Source organism: Bufo bufo, chromosome 5 (assembly GCF_905171765.1).
Source record: "Bufo bufo chromosome 5, aBufBuf1.1, whole genome shotgun sequence".
In the NCBI taxonomy this organism is placed as follows: domain Eukaryota; kingdom Metazoa; phylum Chordata; class Amphibia; order Anura; family Bufonidae; genus Bufo; species Bufo bufo.
The window spans coordinates 436,885,801-436,911,785 of record NC_053393.1 but is presented as its reverse complement, the minus strand read 5'-3'; the positions used below and the strand labels follow the sequence as shown (position 1 = coordinate 436,911,785).

General features: G+C 41.4%; 1 protein-coding gene across 1 annotated transcript in view; it reads left to right on the top strand.

Annotated features, from left to right (window-relative positions):
- Positions 1 to 25,985, top strand: part of SCGN (secretagogin, EF-hand calcium binding protein) — an 80,135-nt gene that overhangs the window by 17,141 nt on the left and 37,009 nt on the right. The window contains exons 3-5 of the mRNA XM_040432854.1: positions 10,283 to 10,375; positions 11,970 to 12,059; positions 23,677 to 23,733. Coding sequence (XP_040288788.1) covers positions 10,283 to 10,375; positions 11,970 to 12,059; positions 23,677 to 23,733 — 240 coding nt within the window. The remainder of the gene's footprint in view (positions 1 to 10,282; positions 10,376 to 11,969; positions 12,060 to 23,676; positions 23,734 to 25,985) is intronic.

Genomic DNA, 25,985 nt, shown 5'->3' with positions numbered 1-25,985 from the left:
AGTTATGGAATGTACCAGACAATTCCAATGATACAGTAAGGATACTTCCACATGGAACAAATATGCTGCACATTTGCTGCTGTGGCAAATCTGCAACGTTTTACAGTAGATGCAAAGTGGAAAATATTTTATAGCTTTTACATGGGCTGATGATTTGTGCAGAAATTCTGCCCTTTTTGGCCATACCCTAAACCTATAATTGAATGAAATGACAAAAGTATACAAAAAAAACTTGCTGACACTATCTGTCAGTCTGCTTGCTCTTGTGTGGGGTTGGACTGGTCCACTAGAGCACCAGAAGATCCCCGGTGGGCCCAACCTCTGAGACAATAATGAGACCCTAAGGTCTAGCACAAGATCATTTGGAGCTAACATGGGAAGCATTAACAGATACCCTATTAAACGTTATTGATAATAAGTCCTGAATGTGAAATTATAAGAAAAATTACTTAAATTCCAACAGACAATATGGTCCTGAGTTTGCTGGGACCATACCAAATTTTCTGAGGCAAAATTGGCTTTTCCCGGCCTGAAATGGGGTGGGCTTGTGTAAATCCTTCCCATAAGTGAGCGTTTCTGGTCAGGTTTCGGTGTGCACTTAAACACCCCGCATTTAGCAACAGAAATGGTAGTAAGTATGCATTAGGTACAGGGCCAACAAAATCAGCTTTATCCCATGATGACCTCTCAGACAAGCGCTTGGGTCACAGCTTTCTTGGAGTTAGTGAATGTCATAAAGGACGAAGTATGATATTAGGATTAACGTTCAGATCTTATCTGCAATGCATCTACAGTTAGGTCCATAAATATTGGGACATCGACACAATTCTAACATTTTTCCCTGTATACACCACCGCAATGGATTTGAAATGAAACGAACAACATGTGCTCTAACTGCAGACTGTCAGCTTTAATTTGAGGGTATTTACATCCAAATCAGGTGAACGGTGAAGGAATTACAACAGTTTGCATATGTGCCTCCCACTTGTTAAGGGACCAAAAGTAATGGGACAATTGGCTTCTCAGCTGTTCCATGGCCAGGTGTGTATTATTTCCTCATTATCCCAATTACAATAAGCAGATAAAAGGTCCAGAGTTCATTTCAAGTGTGCTATTTGCATTTGGAATCTGTTGCTGTTAACTCTCAAGATGAGATCCAAAGAGCTGTCACTATCAGTGAAGCAAGCCATCATTAGGCTGAAAAAAAACAAAACAAACCCATCAAAGAGATATCAAAAACATTAGGCGTGGCCAAAACAATAGTTTGGAACATTCTTAAAAAGAAGGAATGCATCGGTGAGCTCAGCAACACCAACAGACCCGGAAGACCACGGAAAACAAACTGTGGTGGATGACCGAAGAATTCTTTCCCTGGTGACAAAAACACCCTTCACAACAGTTGGCCAGATCAAGAACACTCTCCAGAAGGTAGGTGTATGTGTGTCAAAGTCAAAAATAAAGAGAAGACTTCACCAGAGTGAATACAAAGGGTTCACCACAAGATGTAAACCATTGGTGAGCCTCAAAAACAGGAAGGCTAGATTAGAGTTTGCCAAAAGACATCTAAAAAAGCCTTCACAGTTCTGGAACAACATCATATGGACAGATGAGACCAATATCAACTTGTACCAGAGTGATAGGAAGAGAAGAGTATGGAGAAGGAAAGGAACTGCTCAGGATCCTAAGCATACCACCTCATCAGTGAAGAATGGTGTTGGTAGTGTCATGGCGTGGGCATGTATGGCTGCCAATGGAACTGGTTCTCTTGTATTTATTGATTATGTGACTGCTGACAAAAGCAGCAGGATGAATTCTGAAGTGTTTCGGGCAATATTATCTGCTCATATTCAGCCAAATGCTTCAGAACTCATTGGACGGAGCATCACAGTGCAGATGGACAATGACCCAAAGCATACTGCAAAAGCAACCAAAGAGTTTTTTAAGGGAAAGAAGTGGAATGTTATGCAATGGCCAAGTCAATCACCTGACCTGAATCCGATTGAGCATGCATTTCACTTGCTGATGACAAAACTGAAGGGAAAATGCGCCCAAAACAAGACAGTTGCAGTAGAGGCCTGGCAGCGCATCACCAGGGATGAAACCCAGCGTCTGGTGATGTCTATGCGTTCCAGACTTCAGGCTGTAATTGACTGCAAAGGATTTGCAGCCAAGTATTAAAAAGTGAAAGTTTGATTTATGATTATTATTATGTCCTATTACTTTTGGTCCCTTAGCAAGTGGGAGGCACATATGCAAACTGTTGTAATTCCTACACCGTTCACCTGATTTGGATGTAAATGCCCTCAAATTAAAGCTGATATTCTGCAGTTAAAGCACATCTTGATCGTTTAATTTCAAATCCATTGTGGTGGTGTATAGAGCCAAAAATGTTAGAATTGTGTCAATGTCCCAATATTTATGGACCTGACTGTATATTACTTCAGCACTATACACATGGTTGTATTCAGAAGTACATGGAAATGCATTTTTAGCAAGCATTTCAATACACATCATAAATTGTCTGTTTAGGGTATTTATATTCTTCACTCTGTTGTAACAAACTTGCTTGAGAAAGACTCTTACAGTAGGAGTCGAAATGTCGCACAGTTGGTGAAATAAACTCTGCAATTACTTGGAAGACACTAAGTGCCACGGTTTTCTCTTCATCTTATACCCAGACACAGCATTGTGAGAAGAAGAGGGTCTGAGATACACTTAGAAGTCATCCTTGTATCCATCTTAATGGGTTATACCAATCCCAGACATTGGAGGCCTATCATTAACGTATGCCAAAAATGTCACATAGGTGCAGGTTTCACCTCTGGGCCCCACTCCTATCTCAAGAATGGAGCCCTTGAAGTGAAGGAGAGCACACTACGCATCTGCTCTGTGTTCTCTATTCACTTCTATGAGAGTTCTGAAAATAGCCGAATTTACCATTATGGGACTGCCATAAATAGCCAAGCCATAGCAATGCATGGAAGGTAGACATGCTTGCACAGTGCACTTTCACTTTCGGGGGTAAGGGGGAGGGGGGTACATTCTGGAGATAGGGGCAGGTTCTAGAATGTGGACTCTCACCTATCTAACATTGTGAGCTATAGAATGACATCATCAAATCCCATGCATCACTATGCTTCTTTAGCCACTTAAGTACCAGGCCCATTTGAGTTATTTCCTCGCCCCAATTCCAATAGCCATAACATTTTAAATTTTTCTTTTCATATAGCCATATGAAGGGATTATTTTTATTTTTTTATGGCACCATTTACTTTACTACTGGCACCATTTAATTTACTACTTTTAAAAAAATCAAAACCTTTCAAAAAATAGATTTTCTTTGCATCAGCCATAACATTTTTTTATATTTCTGCCCACAGAGCTGTATGAGGGCTTGTTTTTTTCAGGACGAACCTGTGAAATTATTATTATTAGTACCCTTTGAGTGCATACAACATTTTGATAACTGTTATTCCATTTTTTGGGGGGGGGGGGGGGGGGTTAAGGTGACCACAAAATGTTGAATAAATATTTGAGACATTTTTGGATGCTGCAATACCTGATGTGTTTATTTTTTTTATCACTGTACCCAGTTATTATTCCCAGTTATCTGCAGTATTATACCTGACACGTATGGAGTGGGCAGTCCACAGAAGACCACTTATCAGTGTAATGTGTGATGCTTTAATTGAGTCACTCACATACTGCTAATATGTGATAAAATATATTTGAGAGAAGTTTTCCCTTGAATCATAAATGAATACAATGCAACCTAACGCATGTCATCATCTATGTTTTGTTCAGTATGAATGATATGCCTCTGCAGTATGTTCCATCGTCTTCCCAATAAGCTTGTCATATTTGTAAACTATGTGACCGACTTAACTGATCAACAGATTTGTTTGGGAAAGGGTGAACAATGGTTAAGAACATAAAGATAATGCAATAAAAGGAACAAAGAACAGATTGCAATTCTGTCTAAGAAAAACCCCTTGTGAATGGGGTGGGCTATCTGTAACAGTAAGCAATGATGGTGATCACACACTCACCTTTGGAAGATAAAGACAGTATGTACTTCCCAGCTATCTACTCCTAGCACTCCACTTACTATACCCTACTGTTTAGCAATTAACCTAGTCTGAATGTTGTGGGCCCGGTTGCAGAAAATGTTGGTGCTCTAATGTTGGTGCACTTACAATTGCCCTGCCCGGGAACCAGCTAGAAGCTGCAGCATTCAGCAGAAGCTTGGATGGCATTGGAGTTGGGGGCAAGATCCTCCTCGGATGCAGGCTTGGTTGTAGGGGTAATGCAGCAGCTGAGCTTTCTCTTTTCATACAGGAATCAAAGATGCTGTCAGGACTGTGCTGTAATGTCACACTTCTGTCTATGAAGATCTCACAGTTTATTCATCTCCTGACCATGCTGTTCTCTCTAAGATGACTGCTGTTCCTCTTCCTTCCTTAGGCCCCTTTCACACGGGCGAGTATTCCGCGCGGATGCGATGCGTGAGTTGAACGCATTGCACCTGAACTGAATCCTGACCCATTCATTTCTATGGGGCTGTTCACATGAGCGGTGATTTTCACGCATCACTTGTGCGTTTGCGTGAAAATCACAGCATGCTCTATATTCAGCGTTTTTCACGCAACGCAGGCCCCAGAGAAGTGAATGGGGTTGCGTGAAAATCGCAAGCAAGTGCGGATGCGGTGCGATTTTCACGCACGGTTGCTAGGAGACGATCGGGATGGAGACCCGATCATTATTATTTTCCCTTATAACATGGTTATAAGGGAAAATAATAGCATTCTGAATACAGAATGCATAGTAAAATAGCGCTGGAGGGGTTAAAAAAAAATAAAAAATAATTTAACTCACCTTAATCACATGATCTTTTACCATGGTGATGGATCATGTGATGACCGGAGTGATGTCACCACAGGTCCTGTTGCTGCACACAGCTAAGATGAAGACAGGAGGAGATGCCGGGCTTTGCGATCAAGTGGATTAAAGTGAGTTAAATATTTTTTTATTTTTTTTTAACCCCTCTAGCGCTATTTTACTATGCATTCTGTATTCAGAATGCTATTATTTTCCCTTATAACCATGCTATAAGGGAAAATATTACAATCTACAGAACACCGATCAAACATGTGCGATTTTTCTCACGCGAGTGCAAAACGCATTACAATGTTTTGCACTTGCGCGGAAAAATCGTGCATTTTCCCGCAACGCAACGCCCGTCTGAAAGAGGCCTAAGTCTTTCCCCATGGTCCCCCTGCTATTGGCTACAGGGAGGATCAAGTGCTCATAGGATTTGTAATCCACTTCACCTCAAAAGTATCGGCACTAATGCCTGCTGCTGTGAGTCCCTGCTTGTTATTGACAGCAACAGCATCCGCTAGACGCACTGCTTTCTCTGCAGTGGTTATATCAGCATATTTTTTTCTTTTAACGTGTATCACAGACATTTGTAACAATATATCTTTATAAATTAGCTTTACCATTTCAGTTATACATCATGTAGAATTTAATAAACACTACTAAATGTTCCCCCTTCCCCCCAGGTGTTACCCGCACCCCATTCATCTTTCCATTTCTCTGTACTTTCTTTTGAATAATTTTTACTTCTGTAAGGTACTGTTATAGGGAGCAAAATGTGACCAGATCCTGTTTTTTCTCCTCTAATATCCCTTTCTGGATAAAGGCCCCCACCATTAACAGAACATCTCTATGGGTTCCTTATGCCTTTCCTACCCCCAATGTTCCAAAACACATGCATTTCTTCCTTGACTTCATCATTATTTCCACCTGTGGTGGTAGATCATGAACCCATTGTATGAAAATGCACCTTTAACCCCTTCACGCCCGATGACATACATGTACGTTATCGGGCAGGGACTTTAAAGATGGCGCCCGGTCCTCAGCGCTGCGGGCACTATAGCCACGGATGCCCATCTGCTTTTTATGACAGACACCCGCGACTCATGTCCGCAACCAGCAGTAATGCCGATTGTGGACATTTAACCCTTCAGATGCCGTGGTCAATACCAACCACGGCATCTGAGCGCGTGAAACACCAGAAGTGCGCACTTCCGGTGATGCTCTGGCTCCCCTGTGTGGCAATTGGAGGAGCCGGAGTGTGTGTGAAGCAGCCCCTGTCTTTGTGAATGACAGGAGGCAGCTGCATAGTATTTCCTATGGAGCCCTTGCCTGTAATAGGGCTCCATAGGAAACTAGTAAAATCATCATAGACTCCAATGCATAATAGCAATAAGATGATTGCATAAAAAAGTGTAAAAATAAAAAGTTTTTAAAAACAAAACAAAAAAATAAACATAAAAATTCAAATCACCTCCCTTTTCCAAAAATAAAAATAAAAGAACTAAAAAAATTCACATAATGGATGTCGCGATGTGCAAAAACGCCCATAGTATAAAAGTATAAAAATACACTGCTCAAAAAAATAAAGGGAACACAAAAATAACACATCCTAGATCTGAGTTAATTAAATATTTTTCTGAAATACTTTGTTTACATAGTTGAATGTGCTGACAACAAAATCACACAAAAATAAAAAAATGGAAATCAAATTTTTCAACCCTTGGAGGTCTGGATTTGGAGTCACACTCAAAATTAAAGTGGAAAAACACACTACAGGCTGATCCAACTTTGATGTAATGTCCTTAAAACAAGTCAAAATGATGCTCAGTAGTGTGTGTGGCCTCCACGTGCCTGTATGACCTCCCTACAACGCCTGTGCATGCTCCTGATGAGGTGGCGGACGGTCTCCTGAGGGATCTCCTCCCAGACCTGGACTAAAGCATCTGCCAACTCCTGGACAGTCTGTGGTGCAACACTTGGTGGATAGAGCGAGACATGATGTCCCAGATGTGCTCAATTGGATTCAGGTCTGGGGAACGGGCGGGCCAGTCCATAGCATCAATGCCTTCGTCTTGCAGGAACTGCTGACACACTCCAGCCACATGAGGTCTAGCATTGTCTTGCATTAGGAGGAACCCAGGGCCAACCGCACCAGCATATGGTCTCACAAGGGGTCTGAGGATCTCATCTCGGTACCTAATGGCATTTAGGCTACCTCTGGCGAGCACATGGAGGGCTGTGCGGCCCTCCAAAGAAATGGCACTTCACACCATTACTGACCCAATGCCAAACCGGTCATGCTGGAGGATGTTGCAGGCTGCAGAACGTTCTCCACGGCGTCTCAAGACTCTGTCACGTCTGTCACATGTGCTCAGTGTGAACCTGCTTTCATCTGTGAAGAGCACAGGGTGCCAGTGGCGAATTTGCCAATATTAGTGTTCTCTGGAAAATGCCAAACGTCCTGCACGGTGTTGGGCTGTAAGCACAACCCCCACCTGTGGACGTCGGGCCCTCATATCACCCTCATGGAGTCTGTTTCTGACCGTTTGAGCAGACACATGCACATTTGTGGCCTGCTGGAGGTCATTTTGCAGGGCTCTGGCAGTGCTTCTCCTGTTCCTCCTTGCACAAAGGCGGAGGTAGCGGTCCTGCTGCTGGGTTGTTGCCCTCCTACGGCCTCCTCCACGTCTCCTGATGTACTGGCCTGTCTCCTGGTAGCGCCTCCATGCTCTGGACACTACGCTGACAGACACAGCAAACCTTCTTGCCACAGCTCGCATTGATGTGCCATCCTGGATAAGCTGCACTACCTGAGCCACTTGTGTGGGTTGTAGACTCCGTCTCGTGCTACCACTAGAGTGAAAGCACGCCAGCATTCAAAAGTGACCAAAACATCAGCCAGGACGCATAGGAACTGAGAAGTGATCTGTGGTCACCACCTGCAGAACCACTCCTTTATTGGGGGTGTCTTGCTAATTGCCTATAATTTCCACCTGTTGTCTATCCCATTTGCACAACAGCATGTGAAATTGATTGTCACTCAGTGTTGCTTCCTAAGTGGACAGTTTGATTTCACAGAAGTGTGATTGACTTGGAGTTACATTGTGTTGTTTAAGTGTTCCCTTTATTTTTTTGAGCAGTGTATATTCCCCATACGGCAAACAGCACAACGGAAAAAAGCATCCAAATTGCCGATTCACCGTTTTTGGTCGCTTCATTTTCTACAATTTTTTTTTATAAAAAGTGAGCAAAAAGTCATACACCCCAGAATGGTATAAATGAAAAGTTCAGATCGCCCCGCAAAAAATTTGCCCCCACACAGCTCCGTACACATAATTACAAAAAAGTTATAGGTGTCAAAATATTGCGACAAAAAAATAAAACTGATTTTTTTTCCCACTTTTTAATTTTTTTAGCACTATCAAAACGCAAGAAATACTATACATATAAGGTATCGCCAGATTCATACTGACCTGTAAAATAAAAGTAACCGGTCAGTTTTATCACACATCGAACGTCGTAAATGAAAAAAAAAAGTAAAACTGTGGTGGAATTGCTTTTTTTTTTTTTTTGCAATTTCACCCCATTTGGATTTTTTCCCACTACATCATATGCAATATAAAATGGTGGAGTTGGAGAGCACAACTTGTCTCACAGAAATCAAGCACCCACATGGCTATGTGAACAGACAAATAAAAAGTTATGGCTCTGGGAAGGCAGGGAGCACAAAACAAAAACGCAAAAAAAAAAACAACTCCGGGGCTGAAAGGGTTAAGCTGCCAATACTATTATGTGATGCCAAAGTAGATAAGGGACTCTCTGGTACTCATAATGTAACACTAGATGGACAACACTTCCTTCCAAAATGCCTTTATCTTCAGGCATACACAGAACGCATGGTATAGCGTAGTATCGTGAAGATTACACTTGGGAAATTCTCTCTTATATACTGGAATATTTTTCTCCAGTTATAGACATAATATGCTATATGAATGAGGAGAAAAACTACTTCTCTCCTGGTCTTGGAATTCTCTTTCTCACACTTGAATACCCTACTATTAACCTAGATCAGTGGTGGCGAACCTATGGCACGAGTGCCAGAGGCGGCACTCAGAGCCCTCTGTGTGGGCACCCGCACTCTAGAGAAAGTCTATGTTGTACCAATATGCCTTAGACTTTTCCTGCCATTCATCAGCGCAGGACACACTATGGACAACACAGGCAGCGCACTGAATGTAGGCAGGCTATTATAGCTAAATGATAAAGTACATGGAAGATATACTAATATTGGACTGTAGTATTCAGGGTAAATTGCCTTGTTGGCACTTTGAGATAAATAAGTGGGTTTTGGGTTGCAGTTTGGGCACGGACTCTAAAAGGTTCATCATCACTGACCTAGATGAGACCTTCCATACAGGCAACTCTGAATTTAGCATTTACTTCCATTCACTACCCAATGCCAGAGGCTTTATTATGTTTGATATAAATGATATGATGCAATGCTGCCATTGACAGCTTGGCTGCTGGCAGAAAAGGTTAGCAAAACCCAAATAAAAAGGACCCTTGACTTATCTACCAGTATTAAGATGTAAAACTCACATCTCCGTTTACCTGATCTGACAGGCTGTTCCGGCAGAGGAACAGCCCGCTCATGTTCACTGTATCCAGGATAGGCAAGGAGATAAGCAAGGAGTAGAAAAATCATTTTTTCAATCCCCGTCTGCCTCGGAGTGGGAGGGGACGTGGCCTAACTGGGTCAGGGTGTGCCTTAGCGGGACCTGGGGGTGGAGTTTTTAAGTCAGTTTTTTGCCCCCTTAACTGTGACCTCCACAGCACTCTGCTCCTTTAACAGTGTCATGCACAGCGCCCTGCCACTTGAAAGCTGACCTACAGCAGTGAAGAAAAAAGTTGTTATGGAAACCTGGTGTAAAACTGTGTATATGTGGAGACTAAGGGCCTGCGAGCTTCTATTGGCTGATAAGGGTCATGTGACCAGGCTTCTATTGGCTAATGCATTTTTTTGGAATATCTCAGGAACAGTATGTACTAGAGGACCCGGTCTAAAACCTTACCGGACACCTGATGTACCTGTGTGCCAAATTTCGTGATTGTAAATGAGACAGTGCAGATTCCTTTAGCGGACATACATATGCTCAGCTTTATATATTAGATATAAAGTAAGAAAAATACTGTACAAATATTAGCCTAGTTTTTATATTTTGGTTGATAACTGTCTTGTCTGACTATATATGAGTATATAACTCACATGAAAGAGTAAAAACAGAATAAAACTTCAATTTTAAATGATTACACTTTAACTATTTGAGGAAAATAAAGCTTCATAAGAGTAAATAAAAACGTGTAAATCCATTAAGAGAAGAATGTGTTTGTTGACTTCTAGAATGCAATAACCACAGAGAAAGTCCAGAGGCTGAAGGAACGATTCATGTCTGCATATGATATCACTTCCGATGGACGCCTACAGATACAAGAGGTAAGTGTGGAAGAGTTCTGCAATCCTCAGACAATATTACTACAAATGGGAAAACGAGAATGAAATTGTCAGTGTACAAGGACTGTAGATAGAATTAACCATTATCTTTAAAAGTGCCCAAAACAGTAAATTTCTCACCACAAAACTTTTAGTTTCCCAATGGCTCCTTTTTATGAAAGCTGCATCATCCATACTGATGACATGATTGCGAGGGGCACAGTGTGACATTGCTTTCATAGCAACTTTTCTTAAAGGGGTTATCTGGGAAATGAAAATTATGACCTATCCTGAGGATTATCACATCGGCAGGGTGCGGGACATCAGCTGTTTCAGTAGGCCTCAATGCTCACCGGAGGCCTGGTGAGCGCCGCAGTCTCCCAAGCACAGCACCATACATTGTGTAGCGGGAGATGGACCCCCACCGATCCTATCCTCAGGATAGGTCATCAATATCTTTTCCCATATATATAGCACTGACATATTCCAGTAGCACTGTATAGACATTGACGTCACTCACTGTCTTCAGTGGGGCTCACAATTTAGATTCCAAAGATTGTGAGCCCCACAATCTAAATTCCTTATGTCTTTGAAGTGTGGGATAAGGAATGTATCGGTATACTTTTTTATTTTAATCGATGGCCCAAAACAACAGAGCTTTGCCCCGAATATGGATATATTATGAAATTAAATAGCACAGAAAACTGGAACTATTTAATTTTTTATTTTTATGGGAACAGGTGTATGATTTCATTGCCTGAATGTGAATGTGTTTAAATGTGTCTTGTCATGCATGTGTTTAAATTGGTACATATTGTGATTATTTTTCGAGTAATCCTTTATGTAGCCAAGAATATTTTATTCTACAACAAATGTTTAACTGCTTCCTATGACTTTTTGACACATTCCAGAAATAAAAAAGCTCATGGAGCTGTCAAAAGGTGACTAATGCAGAACACCTTCAGCTGAGGATTTGACATGAGACAGACAGCACATATGCCCCCTATGCACCAGACCATTTCCAGCAGCTGTACTGTAGCTGCATTTACTTAGTAGCTGAAATACTCAAGGGAACAAACATGCCCAAACCATGACATAAAATAAACATTAACTTCAGGTGCAGAGAAGCATGTTCATGTCTCAGAAGACCTTTTCTCTCCTCTTGAAGGTCTAAGGATGACGATTTTAAAGCAACATAATATTAGCTAGTCCCCAGATTATGTTTAGGTTTTTAAGAGAGTTTGTTTTTTAACAAAGAATCTGGGTTAAATACACGCAGCAATAAGAACATATTCAATAATCCTTACAGCGGATGTAGTCTCTTCTGCTTTCTACAAAACTGATACAAAATGATTTAATTGTGCCCTTTGTTGTTATTGTACATTGCTTGGGGATTTTAATATCTGGTGTTCTATTAGATTATGTGTTTCAATCTAACATGAGATACAACAGTCCTAATAAGAAATGGGTGACAGCATGACCTCAATTTTGTTCAATTTGTAATTCAGTCCTATACATTTTCATATATCATAAAATAACACAAATAGAGTTTTTATGTTTTTACAGAATTCCCACTAACATTATTTTCTTGTCCCAGCTTGCCAACATGATTTTGCCAGAGGATGAAAACTTTCTGTTACTTTTCCGTAGAGAAACCCCTTTGGATAACAGTGTGGAGTTTATGCGGGTAAGCGTCATGACTAGCATGAATATGTCTGTGAATGCAAGGTCTTTCTATATCCCACCAGAAGCCTGGCTTAAATCTGTAAAGCATTCTAAAACAAGTTTTTAAAGGGGTTCTCCAGATTGCATCAATATCCTTTCAAATAAATTTTGAAGGTGGCTATAATTTTGTAATAGTAACATAGTTAATACAGTTCAAAAAAGACAAAAGTCCATCTAGTTCAACCAAGGGATAGGTGGGGACGCGAATCCCAGAAAGGATTTTCATAAGCATTAATGTCATTTACTTTTAAGAATTCATCTAAACCCTTTTTAAAACAGTCCACTGTTCCTGCTGTGACCCACGTCCTGAGGAAGTCTATTCCATAGATTCACAGTTCTTACAGTAAAGAAGCTTTGACGCTTCTAGAGACTGAACTTTTTCTTCTCCAGTGGGAGGCAGTGCCCTCTTGTCTTTTCAGGGCATTTTACATGGAAATGCTTTTCACCATATTTTTTGTATGGCCCATTTATATATTTGTATAAGTTAATCATGTTCCCCCTTAGACTTCTCAAGACTAAATACATTTAATTCTTTAATCTTTCTTCATAACTAAGACCCTCCATGCCCCTTATCAGTTTAGTTGCTCTCCTTTGTCCTTTTTCCAGCTCCAAAGCATTCTTTCTATGGACTGGTGCCCAGAACTGAACTGCATATTCCAGATGAGGCTGCACCAAAGCTTTGTAAAGTGGTAATATTAGATCCCTGCCCTGCGAGTCCATGCTTCGCTTAATACATGACAATATCCTGGTAGCCTTCGAAGCAGCTGATTGACATTGCATACTGTTATTTAATCTACAATCTACAAGGACACCCAAATCCTTCTCTACAAGTGATTCTCCCAGTGTTACATCTCCTAGGACATATGATGCACTAAAATTACTACCAAGATGCATAACTTTATATTTATCCACATTGAATCTCATTTTCCAAGTTGATGCCCAATCACTCAGAGTGTCCATGTCAGCTTGTATTTTATGGACATCTTCCATAGACTGCACAGTATGCATAACTTGGTGTCATCTGCAAAAATAGAAATGCTGCTATTAATTCCATCCTCAATATCATTAATAAATAAATTAAATAATAGAGAGCCCAGCACTGAACCTTGGAGTTCGCCACTTATAAACCGGAACCATTCTGAATACGAATACACCCTGTACAGAATTATTAGGCAAATGAGTATTTTGACCACATCATCCTCTTTATGCATGTTGTCTTACTCCAAGCTGTATAGGCTCGAAAGCCTACTACCAATTAAGCATATTAGGTGATGTGCATCTCTGTAATGAGAAGGGGTGTGGTCTAATGACATCAACACCCTATATCAGGTGTGCATAATTATTATCCTTTCCTTTGGCAAAATGGGTCAAAAGAAGGACTTGACAGGCTCAGAAAAGTCAAAAATAGTGAGATATCTTGCAGAAGGATGCAGCACTCTTAAAATTGCAAAGCTTCTGAAGCGTGATCATCGAACAATCAAGCGTTTCAGTCAAAATAGTCAACAGGGTCGCAAGAAGCGTGTGGAAAAACCAAGGCGCAAAATAACTGCCCATGAACTGAGAAAAGTCAAGTGTGCAGCTGCCAAGATGCCACTTGCCACCAGTTTGGCCATATTTCAGAGCTGCAACATCACTGGAGTGCCCAAAAGCACAAGGTGTGCAATACTCAGAGACATGGCCAAGGTAAGAAAGGCTGAACGACGACCACCACTGAACAAGACACACAAGCTGAAACGTCAAGACTGGGCCAAGAAATATCTCAAGACTGATTTTTCTAAGGTTTTATGGACTGATGAAATGAGAGTGAGTCTTGATGGGCCCGTGGCTGGATTGGTAAAGGGCAGAGAGCTCCAGTCCGACTCAGACGGCAGCAAGGTGGAGGTGGAGTACTGGTTTGGGCTGGTATCATCAAAGATGAGCTTGTGGGGCCTTTTCGGGTTGAGGATGGAGTCAAGCTCAACTCCCAGTCCTACTGCCAGTTTCTGGAAGACACCTTCTTCAAGCAGTGGTACAGGAAGAAGTCTGCATCCTTCAAGAAAAACATGATTTTCATGCAGGACAATGCTCCATCACACGCGTCCAAGTACTCCACAGCGTGGCTGGCAAGAAAGGGTATAAAAGAAGAAAATCTAATGACATGGCCTCCTTGTTCACCTGATCTGAACCCCATTGAGAACCTGTGGTCCATCATCAAATGTGAGATTTACAAGGAGGGAAAACAGTACACCTCTCTGAACAGTGTCTGGGAGGCTGTGGTTGCTGCTGCACGCAATGTTGATGGTGAACAGATCAAAACACTGACAGAATCCATGGATGGCAGGCTTTTGAGTGTCCTTGCAAAGAAAGGTGGCTATATTGGTCACTGATTTGTTTTTGTTTTGTTTTTGAATGTCAGAAATGTATATTTGTGAATGTTGAGATGTTATATTGGTTTCACTGGTAAAAATAAATAATTGAAATGGGTATATATTTGTTTTTTGTTAAGTTGCCTAATAATTATGCACAGTAATAGTCACCTGCACACACAGATATCCCCCTAAAATAGCTAAAACTAAAAACAAACTAAAAACTACTTCCAAAAATATTCAGCTTTGATATTAATGAGTTTTTTGGGTTCATTGAGAACATGGTTGTTGTTCAATAATAAAATTAATCCTCAAAAATACAACTTGCCTAATAATTCTGCACTCCCTGTAATTGACCACAACTCTCTGATCCTTCAGCTAGTTTTTAATCCAATTACAAAGCATACTTTCCAAGCCTATAGACCTTATTTAACCTATTAAACATCTATGAGGGACAGTATCAAAAGCCTTTGCAAAATCCAGAAACACTACCTCCACAGCCGCCCCTCTGCGCAGGCTTCTACACACCTTCTCATAAAACAAATCAGGTTAGTCTGACAACTTCTGTTCTTGGTAAACCCATGTTGGCTATCACTTATGATATTATTTACAGTCATATACTCCTGTATATAGTTCCTTAAGTGTCCTTCAAACATTTTTCCAAAAAGAGAAGTTAAACTAACTGGTCTATAATTACCGGTGGAGGACATAAATCCCTTTTTGAATATGGGCACCACATTTGCCTTGCGTCAATCACTTGGTACTGTACCAATCCCCAGAGAATGTTTAAAAATTATAAACAGGGGCACAACATTGACTGAACTGAGCTCTATAAGTACTCTTGGGTGTAATCCATCTGGACCCAGAGCTTTGTTCACATTTATCTTATTTAACCACCTCAGCCCCCAGTGCTTAAACACCCTGAAAACCAGGCCACTTTTTACACTTCTGACCTACACTACTTTCACCGTTTATTGCTCGGTCATGCAACTTACCACCCAAATGAATTTTACCTCCTTTTCTTCTCACTAATAGAGCTTTCATTTGGTGGTATTTCATTGCTGCTGACATTTTTACTTTTTTTGTTATTAATCGAAATTTAACGATTTTTTTGCAGAAAAATGACATTTTTCACTTTCAGTTGTAAAATTTTGCAAAAAAAATGAGATCCATATATAAATTTTGCTCTAAATTTATTGTTCTACATGTCTTTGATAAAAAAAAAAATGTTTGGGTAAAAAAAAAAATGGTTTGGGTAAAAGTTATAGCGTTTACAAACTATGGTACAAAAATGTGAATTTCCGCTTTTTAAAGCAGCTCTGACTTTCTGAGCACCTGTCATGTTTCCTGAGGTTCTACAATGCCCAGACAGTACAAACACCCCACAAATGACTCCATTTCGGAAAGTAGACACCCTAAGGTATTCGCTGATGGGCATAGTGAGTTCATAGAACTTTTTATTTTTTGTCACAAGTTAGCGGAAAATGATGATTTTTTTTTTTTTCTTACAAAGTCTCATATTCCACTAACTTGTGACAAAAAATAAAAAGTTCTATGAACTCACTATGCCCATCACGAAATACCTTGGGGTCTCTTCTTTCCAAAATGGGGTCACTTGTGGGGTAGTTATACTGCCCTGGCATTCTAGGGGCCCAAATGTGTGGTAAGGAGTTTGAAATCAAATTCTGTAAAAAATGACCAGTGAAATCCGAAAGGTGCTCTTTGGAATATGGGCCCCTTTGCCCACCTAGGCTGCAAAAAAGTGTCACACATCTGGTATCTCTGTATTCAGGAGAAGTTGGGGAATGTGTTTTGGGGTGTCATTTTACATATACCCATGCTGGGTGAGAGAAATATCTTGGTCAAATGCCAACTTTGTATAAAAAAATGGGAAAAGTTGTCTTTTGCCAAGATATTTCTCTCACCCAGCATGGGTATATGTAAAATGACACCCCAAAACACATTCCCCAACTTCTCCTGAATACGGAGATACCAGATGTGTGAAACTTTTTTTGCAGCCTAGGTGGGCAAAGGGGCCCATATTCCAAAGAGCACCTTTCGGATTTCACTGGTCATTTTTTACAGAATTTGATTTCAAACTCCTTACCACACATTTGGGCCCCTAGAATGCCAGGGCAGTATAACTACCCCACAAGTGACCCCATTTTGGAAAGAAGAGACCCCAAGGTATTCGCTGATGGGCATAGTGAGTTCATGGAAGTTTTTATTTTTTGTCACAAGTTAGTGGAATATGACACTTTGTATGAAAAAAAAAAAATCATCATTTTCCACTAACTTGTGACAAAAAATAAAAAATTCTAGGAACTCGACATGCCCCTCACGGAATACCTTGGGGTGTCTTCTTTCCAAAATGGGGTCACTTGTGGGGTAGTTATACTGCCCTGGCATTCTAGGGGCCCAAATGTGTGGTAAGGAGTTTGAAATCAAATTCTGTAAAAAATGACAGGTGAAATCCGAAAGGTGCTCTTTGGAATATGGGCCCCTTTGCCCACCTAGGCTGCAAAAAAGTGTCACACATCTGGTATCTCCGTATTCAGGAGAAGTTGGGGAATGTGTTTTGGGGTGTCTTTTTACATATACCCATGCTGGGTGAGAGAAATATCTTGGCAAAAGACAACTTTTCCCATTTTTTTATACAAAGTTGGCATTTGACCAAGATATTTATCTCACCCAGCATGGGTATATGTAAAATGACACCCCAAAACACATTCCCCAACTTCTCCTGAATACGGAGATACCACATGTGTGACACTTTTTTGCAGCCTAGGTGGGCAAAGGGGCCCATATTCCAAAGAGCACCTTTCGGATTTCACTGGTCATTTTTTACAGAATTTGATTTCAAACTCCTTACCACACATTTGGGCCCCTAGAATGCCAGGGCAGTATAACTACCCCACAAGTGACCCCATTTTGGAAAGAAGACACCCCAAGGTATTCGCTGATGGGCATAGTGAGTTCATGGAAGTTTTTATTTTTTGTCACAAGTTAGTGGAATATGAGACTTTGTAAGGAAAAAAAAAAAAAAATCATCATTTTCCACTAACTTGTGACAAAAAATAAAAAATTCTAGGAACTTGCCATGCCCCTCACGGAGTACCTTGGGGTGTCTTCTTTCCAAAATGGGGTCACTTGTGGGGTAGTTATACTGCCCTGGCATTTTCCAGGGGCCCTAATGTGTTGTAAGTAGGTAAATGACCTGTGAAATCCGAAAGGTGCTCTTTGGAATGTGGGCCCCTTTGCCCACCTAGGCTGCAAAAAAGTGCCACACATGTGGTATCGCCGTATTCAGGAGAAGTTGGGGAATGTGTTTTGGGGTGTCATTTTACATATACCCATGCTGGGTGAGATAAATATCTTGGTCAAATGCCAACTTTGTATAAAAAAATGGGAAAAGTTGTCTTTTTCCAAGATATTTCTCTCACCCAGCATGGGCATATGTAAAATGACACCCCAAAACACATTCCCCAACTTCTCCTGAGTACGGAGATACCAGATGTGTGACACTTTTTTGCAGCCTAGATGCGCAAAGGGGCCCACATTCCTTTTATGAGGGCATTTTTAGACATTTGGATCCCAGACTTCTTCTCACGCTTTAGGGCCCCTAGAATGCCAGGGCAGTATAAATACCCCACATGTGACCCCATTTTGTAAAGAAGACACCCCAAGGTATTCAATGAGGGGCATGGTGAGTTCATAGAAATTTATTTTTTTTGGCACAAGTTAGCGGAAATTGATTTTATTTATTATTTTCTCACAAAGTCTCCCTTTCCGCTAACTTGGGACAAAAATTTCAATCTTTCATGGACTCAATATGCCCCTCACGGAATACCTTGGGGTGTCTTCTTTCCGAAATGGGGTCACATGTGGGGTATTTATACTGCCCTGGCATTCTAGGGGCCCTAAAGCGTGAGAAGAAGTCTGGAATATAAATGTCTAAAAAATTTTATGCATTTGGATTCCGTGAGGGGTATGGTGAGTTCATGTGAGATTTTATTTTTTGACACAAGTTAGTGGAATATGAGACTTTGTAAGAAAAAAAAATTATTTCCGCTAACTTGGGCCAAAAAAATGTCTGAATGGAGCCTTACAGAGGGGTGATCAATGACAGGGGGGTGATCAATGACAGGGGGGTGATCAGGGAGTCTATATTGGGTGATCACCCCCCTGTCATTGATCACCCCCCTGTCATTGATCACCCCCCTGTCATTGATCACCCCCCTATAAGGCTCCATTCAGATGTCAGTATGTGTTTTGCGGATCCGATCCATGTATCCGTGGATTCGTAAAAATCATACGGACATCTGAATGCAGCCTGACAGGGGGGGTGATTAATGACAGGGGGGGTAATCAATGACAGGGGGGTGATCAGGGAGTCTATATGGGGTGATCACCACAGTCATTGATCACGCCCCTGTAAGGCTCCATTCAGATGTCCGTATACGTTTTGCGGATCCGATCCATCTATCAGTGGATCCGTAAAAATCATGCGGACATCTGAATGGAGCTTTACAGGGGTGTGATCAATGACAGGGGGCTGATCAGGGAGTCTATATGGGGTGATCACCACAGTCATTGATCACGCCCCTGTAAGGCTTTATTCAGACGTCCGTATGCGTTTTGCGGATCCGATCCATCTATCAGTGGATCCGTAAAAATCATGCGGACATCTGAATGGATCTTACAGGGGGGTAATCAATGACAGGGGGGTGATCAGGGAGTCTATATGGGGTGATCACCACAGTCATTGATCACGCCCCTGTAAGGCTCCATTCAGATGTCAGTATGCGTTTTGCGGATCCGATCCATCTATCAGTGGATCCGTAAAAATCATGCAGACATCTGAATGGAGCTTTACAGGGGGGTGATCAATGACAGGGGGGTAATCAATGACAGGGGGCTGATCAGGGAGTCTATATGGGGTGATCACCACAGTCATTGATCACGCCCCTGTAAGGCTTTATTCAGACGTCCGTATGCGTTTTGCGGATCCGATCCATCTATCAGTGGATCCGTAAAAATCATGCGGACATCTGAATGGATCTTACAGGGGGGTAATCAATGACAGGGGGGTGATCAGGGAGTCTATATGGGGTGATCACCACAGTCATTGATCACGCCCCTGTAAGGCTCCATTCAGATGTCAGTATGCGTTTTGCGGATCCGATCCATCTATCAGTGGATCCGTAAAAATCATGCAGACATCTGAATGGAGCTTTACAGGGGGGTGATCAATGACAGGGGGGTAATCAATGACAGGGGGGTGATCAGGGAGTCTATATGGGGTGATCAGGGGTGATCAAGGGTGAATAAGGGGTTAATAAGTGACAGGGGGGGTGTAGTGTAGTGGTGCTTGGTGCAACATATTACTGAGCTGCCTGTGTCCTCTGGTGGTCGATCCAAACAAAGGGGACCACCAGAGGACCAGGTAGCAGGTATATTAGACGCTGTTATCAAAACAGCGTCTAATATACCTGTTAGGGGTTAAAAAAAATCACATCTCCAGCCTGCCAGCGAACGATCGCCGCTGGCAGGCTGGAGATCAACTCTCTTACCTTCCGTTCCTGTGAGCGCGCGCGCCTGTGTGCGCGCGTTCACAGGAAATCCCGGCTCACGCGAGATGACGCGTATATGCGTCGCTGAGCGCAGGGCTGCCACCTCCGGAACGCGAATCTGCGTTAGGCGGTCCGGAGGTGGTTAACTTAGCTTGGACCATATCTGCAATTAACCATCTGAGTATATTACTGGATGTACTAAAAGCCCTGGCACCACCGATATCAGCTCTTTTCTCTTCTTTTGTCTATACAGAGCTAAAAAAACATTTAATATCTCTGCCTTTTACTTATCTCCAGTTACTATCCGCCCTTTACCGTTATTTAGGGGACCTACCTGCTCAAACCTTGTTTTTTAGCATTCATATATTTAAATAATGTTTTGGGGTTTGTTTTGCTCTTTTTTTGACACCTGCTGTTCCTTTTGTATTTTTTCAGATTTTATCTCCTTTTTACAGATTTTATTAAGTCCTTTGTAAACGTCAAAGGCTACAGCTGAACCCTCAGATTTGTTAAATGTCCTTTTTTGTCATTTATTGCCCTTTTTACAGTAGCTGTAAGCCATGGGGGTTTAATTTTAGCTGTTTATACTTGTTACCTACAGGAATAAATTTTGTAGTGTAACTACTCAAAGCTCTCCTATTTATTCTAAGTATTATTATGTGACAGTATCTGCTCCCAATCTATGCCCTGAAATGCGCTTAACCCAGGGAAATTGGCCTTTTCAAAATTCAGTGTTTTTGCTCTCCTTGACAGAGTTAGCTTTTTATAGTTCAGGGGGAATATAATTATATTGTGGTCACTATTAACTAGTGTTTCTCGAACAGTAACGTTTCCAACAAGCTCTGCATCATTAGAAATTACCAGATCCAACAGATCATCGCTAGTGTGATCTTCTACAAACTGTCCCATAAAGTAGTCCTAAAGCAAGTTGAGGAATCTTCTCCCCTTCGCAGTTGTGGCAGAACCATGACCCCAGGCAATGTCTGGGAAGTTAAAATCTCCCATTATGACTTCTGTACCAGACTGTGCAGCCCTCTCTATTTGGTTATACAGTTGAACTTCTATATCCTCTTTGATGTAAGGGGGTCTATAGATTACACCAAGTATTATTTTTTTTTCAGATTTTATATCCCTTTTCAATTCCACCCATAAGGTTTCAACATCCTCACCCACAATTGCCTATTTCACACTCACCTTCATATCACTCCTTACGTACAGGTACACGCCACCACCTTTTCTATTGACCCTGTCTTTCCTAAATAGTGTAAAACCCTGAATATTACAAGCCCAGTCTTGTGAGTCCAACCATGTCTCAGCCACAATAACTACATCTACGTATTCCTCCAGTACCATAGCCCGCAGCTCCCCCATTTTACTTGCTAGAATTCTGGCATTTGTGAAAATACATTTTAAATTACTATTTAATTTCTCACATTCAGTTTCTGTAAAGTGAATTTCTGTGATTTTGTGGGTACCTTGGTTGATATTGTTTGTACATAACAGGTCCATGTTACCAGCAGCTCTATTTTTCATTGATGTACAGTTCTGTCCAGTCTTCTTGCTAGTTTCCTCACTAACCCCAGCCCCCACTAAATCTCCACTGTCCCCTCCTATATCCCACTCTCTATCTACACTATCTACCCCGTTATTAGTATGAACCCCCTCCCTACCCCCTGATCCTAGTTTCAAAGATCCTCCAGCCAACTAACCATTCTTTCCCCCAGAGCAGCTGCACCCTCCCCATTAATGTGCAGCCCATCCCTACTGTAAAGCCTGTAGCCGACAGAAAAGTCAGTCCAGTTCTCCATGAACCCAAACCCTTCCTTCCTGCACCAGCTTTTGAGCCATTTATTTAACTCCCTAAGCTCCTGTTGTCTCTCTATTGACGCTCGTGGTAATATTTCTGAAAACACTACCTTGGATGACCTAGACTTGAGCTTCTCTCCTAGTTTCCTAAAATCATTTTTAAGGACCTTCCATATCCCCCTGACTTTGTCATTGGTTCTAATATGGACCATGACCGCCGGGTCTTCCGCATCCCCACCCAGCAATCTGTCTATCTGATCCGCAATATGTCGAACCCGAGCATCCGGAAGACAATAAACTGTTTGGCATTTACCGGCTCAGCGACAGATGACCCTGTCTCTCTGCCTAATAATACAGTGTCCTACCACCAGCATATGTCTTACCTTTGCTGTAATCCTTTTCCCATCCTCCCTACAGCAGTCATCCTCCTGGTTGATAAGAACGTCCCTGGCACTTTTCTCTCTGCCCCTTCTTGTAACATTAATACAACTACTGACCCCATAGTCCTGATCTTGGCATCCTCCACCCATCTCGATTTTACTGACCCCAGCCAGTGCCTGCACACTGTGCACAATGAGGTCTAAGCCCCTCTCCAGGTTTGCAATGCTCGTGTGTGTTGCAAGCTGCCAATTTAGATCCAAGATCTGGGCTTCCAAATATGCAACATGCTTTCATCTAGTGCAAATGTATTTACCCTCAAATGACTCTTCAAGGCACGCATACATTGCACAATACACACGCTTACTAGTATTGCCCATGGAGCACATGTTTAAAGGAGGATGAACAGTAAAGAAAGAGAACAGTAATTATGAATTTAGATTTAGACCCCTGTCTGCAGTAATTGGAGAACTTGATAGAATCAAGCAAATTATATACAAGGGAAATCTATCAAACCTTTAACTCCACTTATTCACACGCCCACTTAGTACAGCAAGCCCAGAAAGAGCGTATTTCTTTAGCTTTTATTTCTCCTATGTTCCGTTCTGGGCGGTGGTCACATAACTATGTCCATGCATGCAGCTCTTTCTTATTTCGTGTGATGTCATGTCCATAGCTGTGTCAAAGCAGCAACAGAAGGCAGTGATAGTGGAGTGTCTATGTAACTAGCTGGGTGGAAGATTCTATAAACTAGCTGGGTGTTGTGAGAGGCGGTGCCGGAGCTGTGGCAGAGAAAGGTGAAATGCATCATGGGCATGGTTGGATACAGCAACAGAAAGGGCTACATGATGTAGATGATCAGAGTGATTTAGTTAACATGGTGAAAACGGGCAAGGAGAGTCCAAACTAGAAAACAAAAGCACAAGGAAGATGTACATGAGGTGAGCAACTATGACAAACATTTGTAATGTGCTTTTCTCACTGGGACTCAAATCGGAGGGATAGTCGTGTGTCTGGGGCGACTCCCTCGGAAGTCAGTGGCTGCCATATAGGCGCTCAACCCCAACACACACTATGGTCAATTTCATAGGAAGCCAAGTTTGCCTATTTCTATATTTTTTGGAGGAATCCCACGCAAACACGGGGATAACATACAAATTCCAGGCAGATGTTGATGATTAGATTTGACCCCAGCGCTAACCACTGAGCCACCATGCTGCCCATCTACACAAGCATATCTGTTAAAACCATGGTAATTCTAGAAAACTCCTTTAAGGAGTAGGGTGTGCAATATTACGAAAAGGCCTTGTTTTTGTCCCCCTTGTTTCCTTAAACAGCACCACTTTTGCCCAAGAAAAACTTTTGCTACGTTTCTATAATATTTATGTAAACCATGAAACAGTATTATTTTAAAACACTCTATTACATTTTTATTTATTTTATTAATATTTTTTATTATTTATTGTTATTTTTTCAGATTTGGAGGACATATGATGAAGACAGCAGTGGATTTATTTCTGCTGTGGAACTCAGGGTAATTCTGTTGTGCCTACTACTGACATATCACTTTCTAACCATCTGTGTTTTATTTTCCAGTAACAAATTATGACAATACCAATTTGCCCAGTCTTTATTTCAATTGTTCTCTATGAAACAAGAGTTAAGTATAGTGTATAGCATATACGAACATTTCATTCGCTGGATAAATATGAACTATCCCATAGAAAGCTATAAGAACAGTTTTTCTCAGGCTTCTTCTGCATTGTGCCAGAGGTATACTGGGCTGGATTGTCAGACATATGTGAAGGGGGCCATAAACATTCATTTATTACTTCCTTTCCTCACTAGTTCCTATTATTCTTTTTTCAAATGCATACTGTACATTTCTGTCCACCGTTCTACAGATGTGATGGCTGTAGCTCCTCTCCTGTTTCCATGATTCACCTCCTTGGTGTTTTAGTACATGCTTTTCTTTTTTTTGCAAGTCATTTTTAACTGTATAACCCACTGTGATTTCACTTCAACTGTAGATCTCTATAAAACAAATGTAAATAAAATGTAAAAAATGCCATAGAAAACACAACACACATTTATCCATGCTTTTTTCAATCACAGTGCAAAACAATGGATGTATATGGCATACAAGCTACCACAAAATGACCAAAAAATGCCAAAGCCAGTGCATGCTGCAATTTTCAAAACAACGCCATAGACTTGAACACAAAGCAAATGAAGAAAATGGAACTAAAAAATAACACACATTTATACTGCATTTCATAAAGTCCCATAGACTTACAGCTAACATCTGGAGACAGTGTTGTTTGTCTAAAGAACATGAAAAAGCTGCAAGAAGTGCAGAAATCTGAAGAAAAAATGCAGCAGATTCAATCTTATGAAACCAGACATACCGCCTGGTAGGGTTGTTCCTACTGATTCAAGCTATACCGGATTTATGGTTCTTCATGGTGCTGTTCCTGAGTTTTCTTTAATATTAGGTCATTTAAACACCAAAGGGCTGGTCTGAGCCCTCAGGGCACCATATCCCCACCACCCCACATCTCCAGGCACTTGCCGCTTCCCCTTAATTGACAAATCTAGACACCTCCCCTGGTTCTGTATTCCTGTGCCTATGCCATTGTTCCTGGTATCAGCACATACACAGAAAACCTGCTGCTGTTTCATAAACAGCCAGATACCAATTGTGCACCAATGATGTCTGGTACACCCAAAAGTGGATGTGGCAGCTTCTGAAGAGGGAGTTGAGCAGATCCTCCAAGGAGCTTTTCATGACTCTTCGACCCAAACCGCCACCTCCACTTCCAGGTGTTCAGCAGATCCTTTTTGCATGCACCATCATTCGAAACAGGTGCGTAGGCGCAAGAATACAGGATCCAGCAAGATATCTGACCCTGTCAATCACGGGGGAGGGGGACAGCCAGAGCTGAGTAGTGGTGACAATATGGTGCTCCAAGGACTAAGGCCAGCCCCTTGGTGCTCCATTGACCTCTTCTGCATATTAATAAAATTCTCATAAATTGTGCCATTTAGAACTATAAATAAGGTATCATTTGAATCAGCAGGTGACATTCCTGGTTTAATATAGGGTAGTTGATCCTCGAGGCCTTGCTGGGTGCTCTTTAAGAATGGACATTTGCTTTGTGAAAAAACAATATAAAACAATCCCCTGCTTACCTAGATAAATATCAGATCTAAATATTATTTTGTTTTACTGTTGGTCTCCTATAAATGATTAGTTCAGGTTTGAGGGTTTAATGATTACAACGGAAAAAGACACATCTGTTCGGAAAGTAAAACATTGCCCAGAGGAAAGATTACCTTCTACTTAGTGTATGTTTTGCAAAGAGCCATTAGTAAATGAGAATAAATGATACGTTACCAGGCCACACACACGCTCTAGAATAATGCCAGTTTTGTCTCAGGGCACTGATTGGCATCGAATGGATAAGTGTTCCCTCCTAGCTGTATACATCATCTCAGGTAATGATTACATTTGCCCAGCTGTGAATAAACACTAACTGTAACTGGTTAGTGATGGGAACTGACATATATTAGGTGTTGCTAGATGTTAAGATACAATGATCTCACTGAGACAATATCACATAACAATATAATACAATGTCCTTACACCAAGTGCATTACTCACTAAAAGGAATGTTCGATCAACAATGTCCTGCAACCAGTGTAAAAGGGGTTGTGTCATGATTAAATGTTATTTTCATATAATTCAGCATGAAAAATCAATCACTTTTGTAATATACTTTCTGT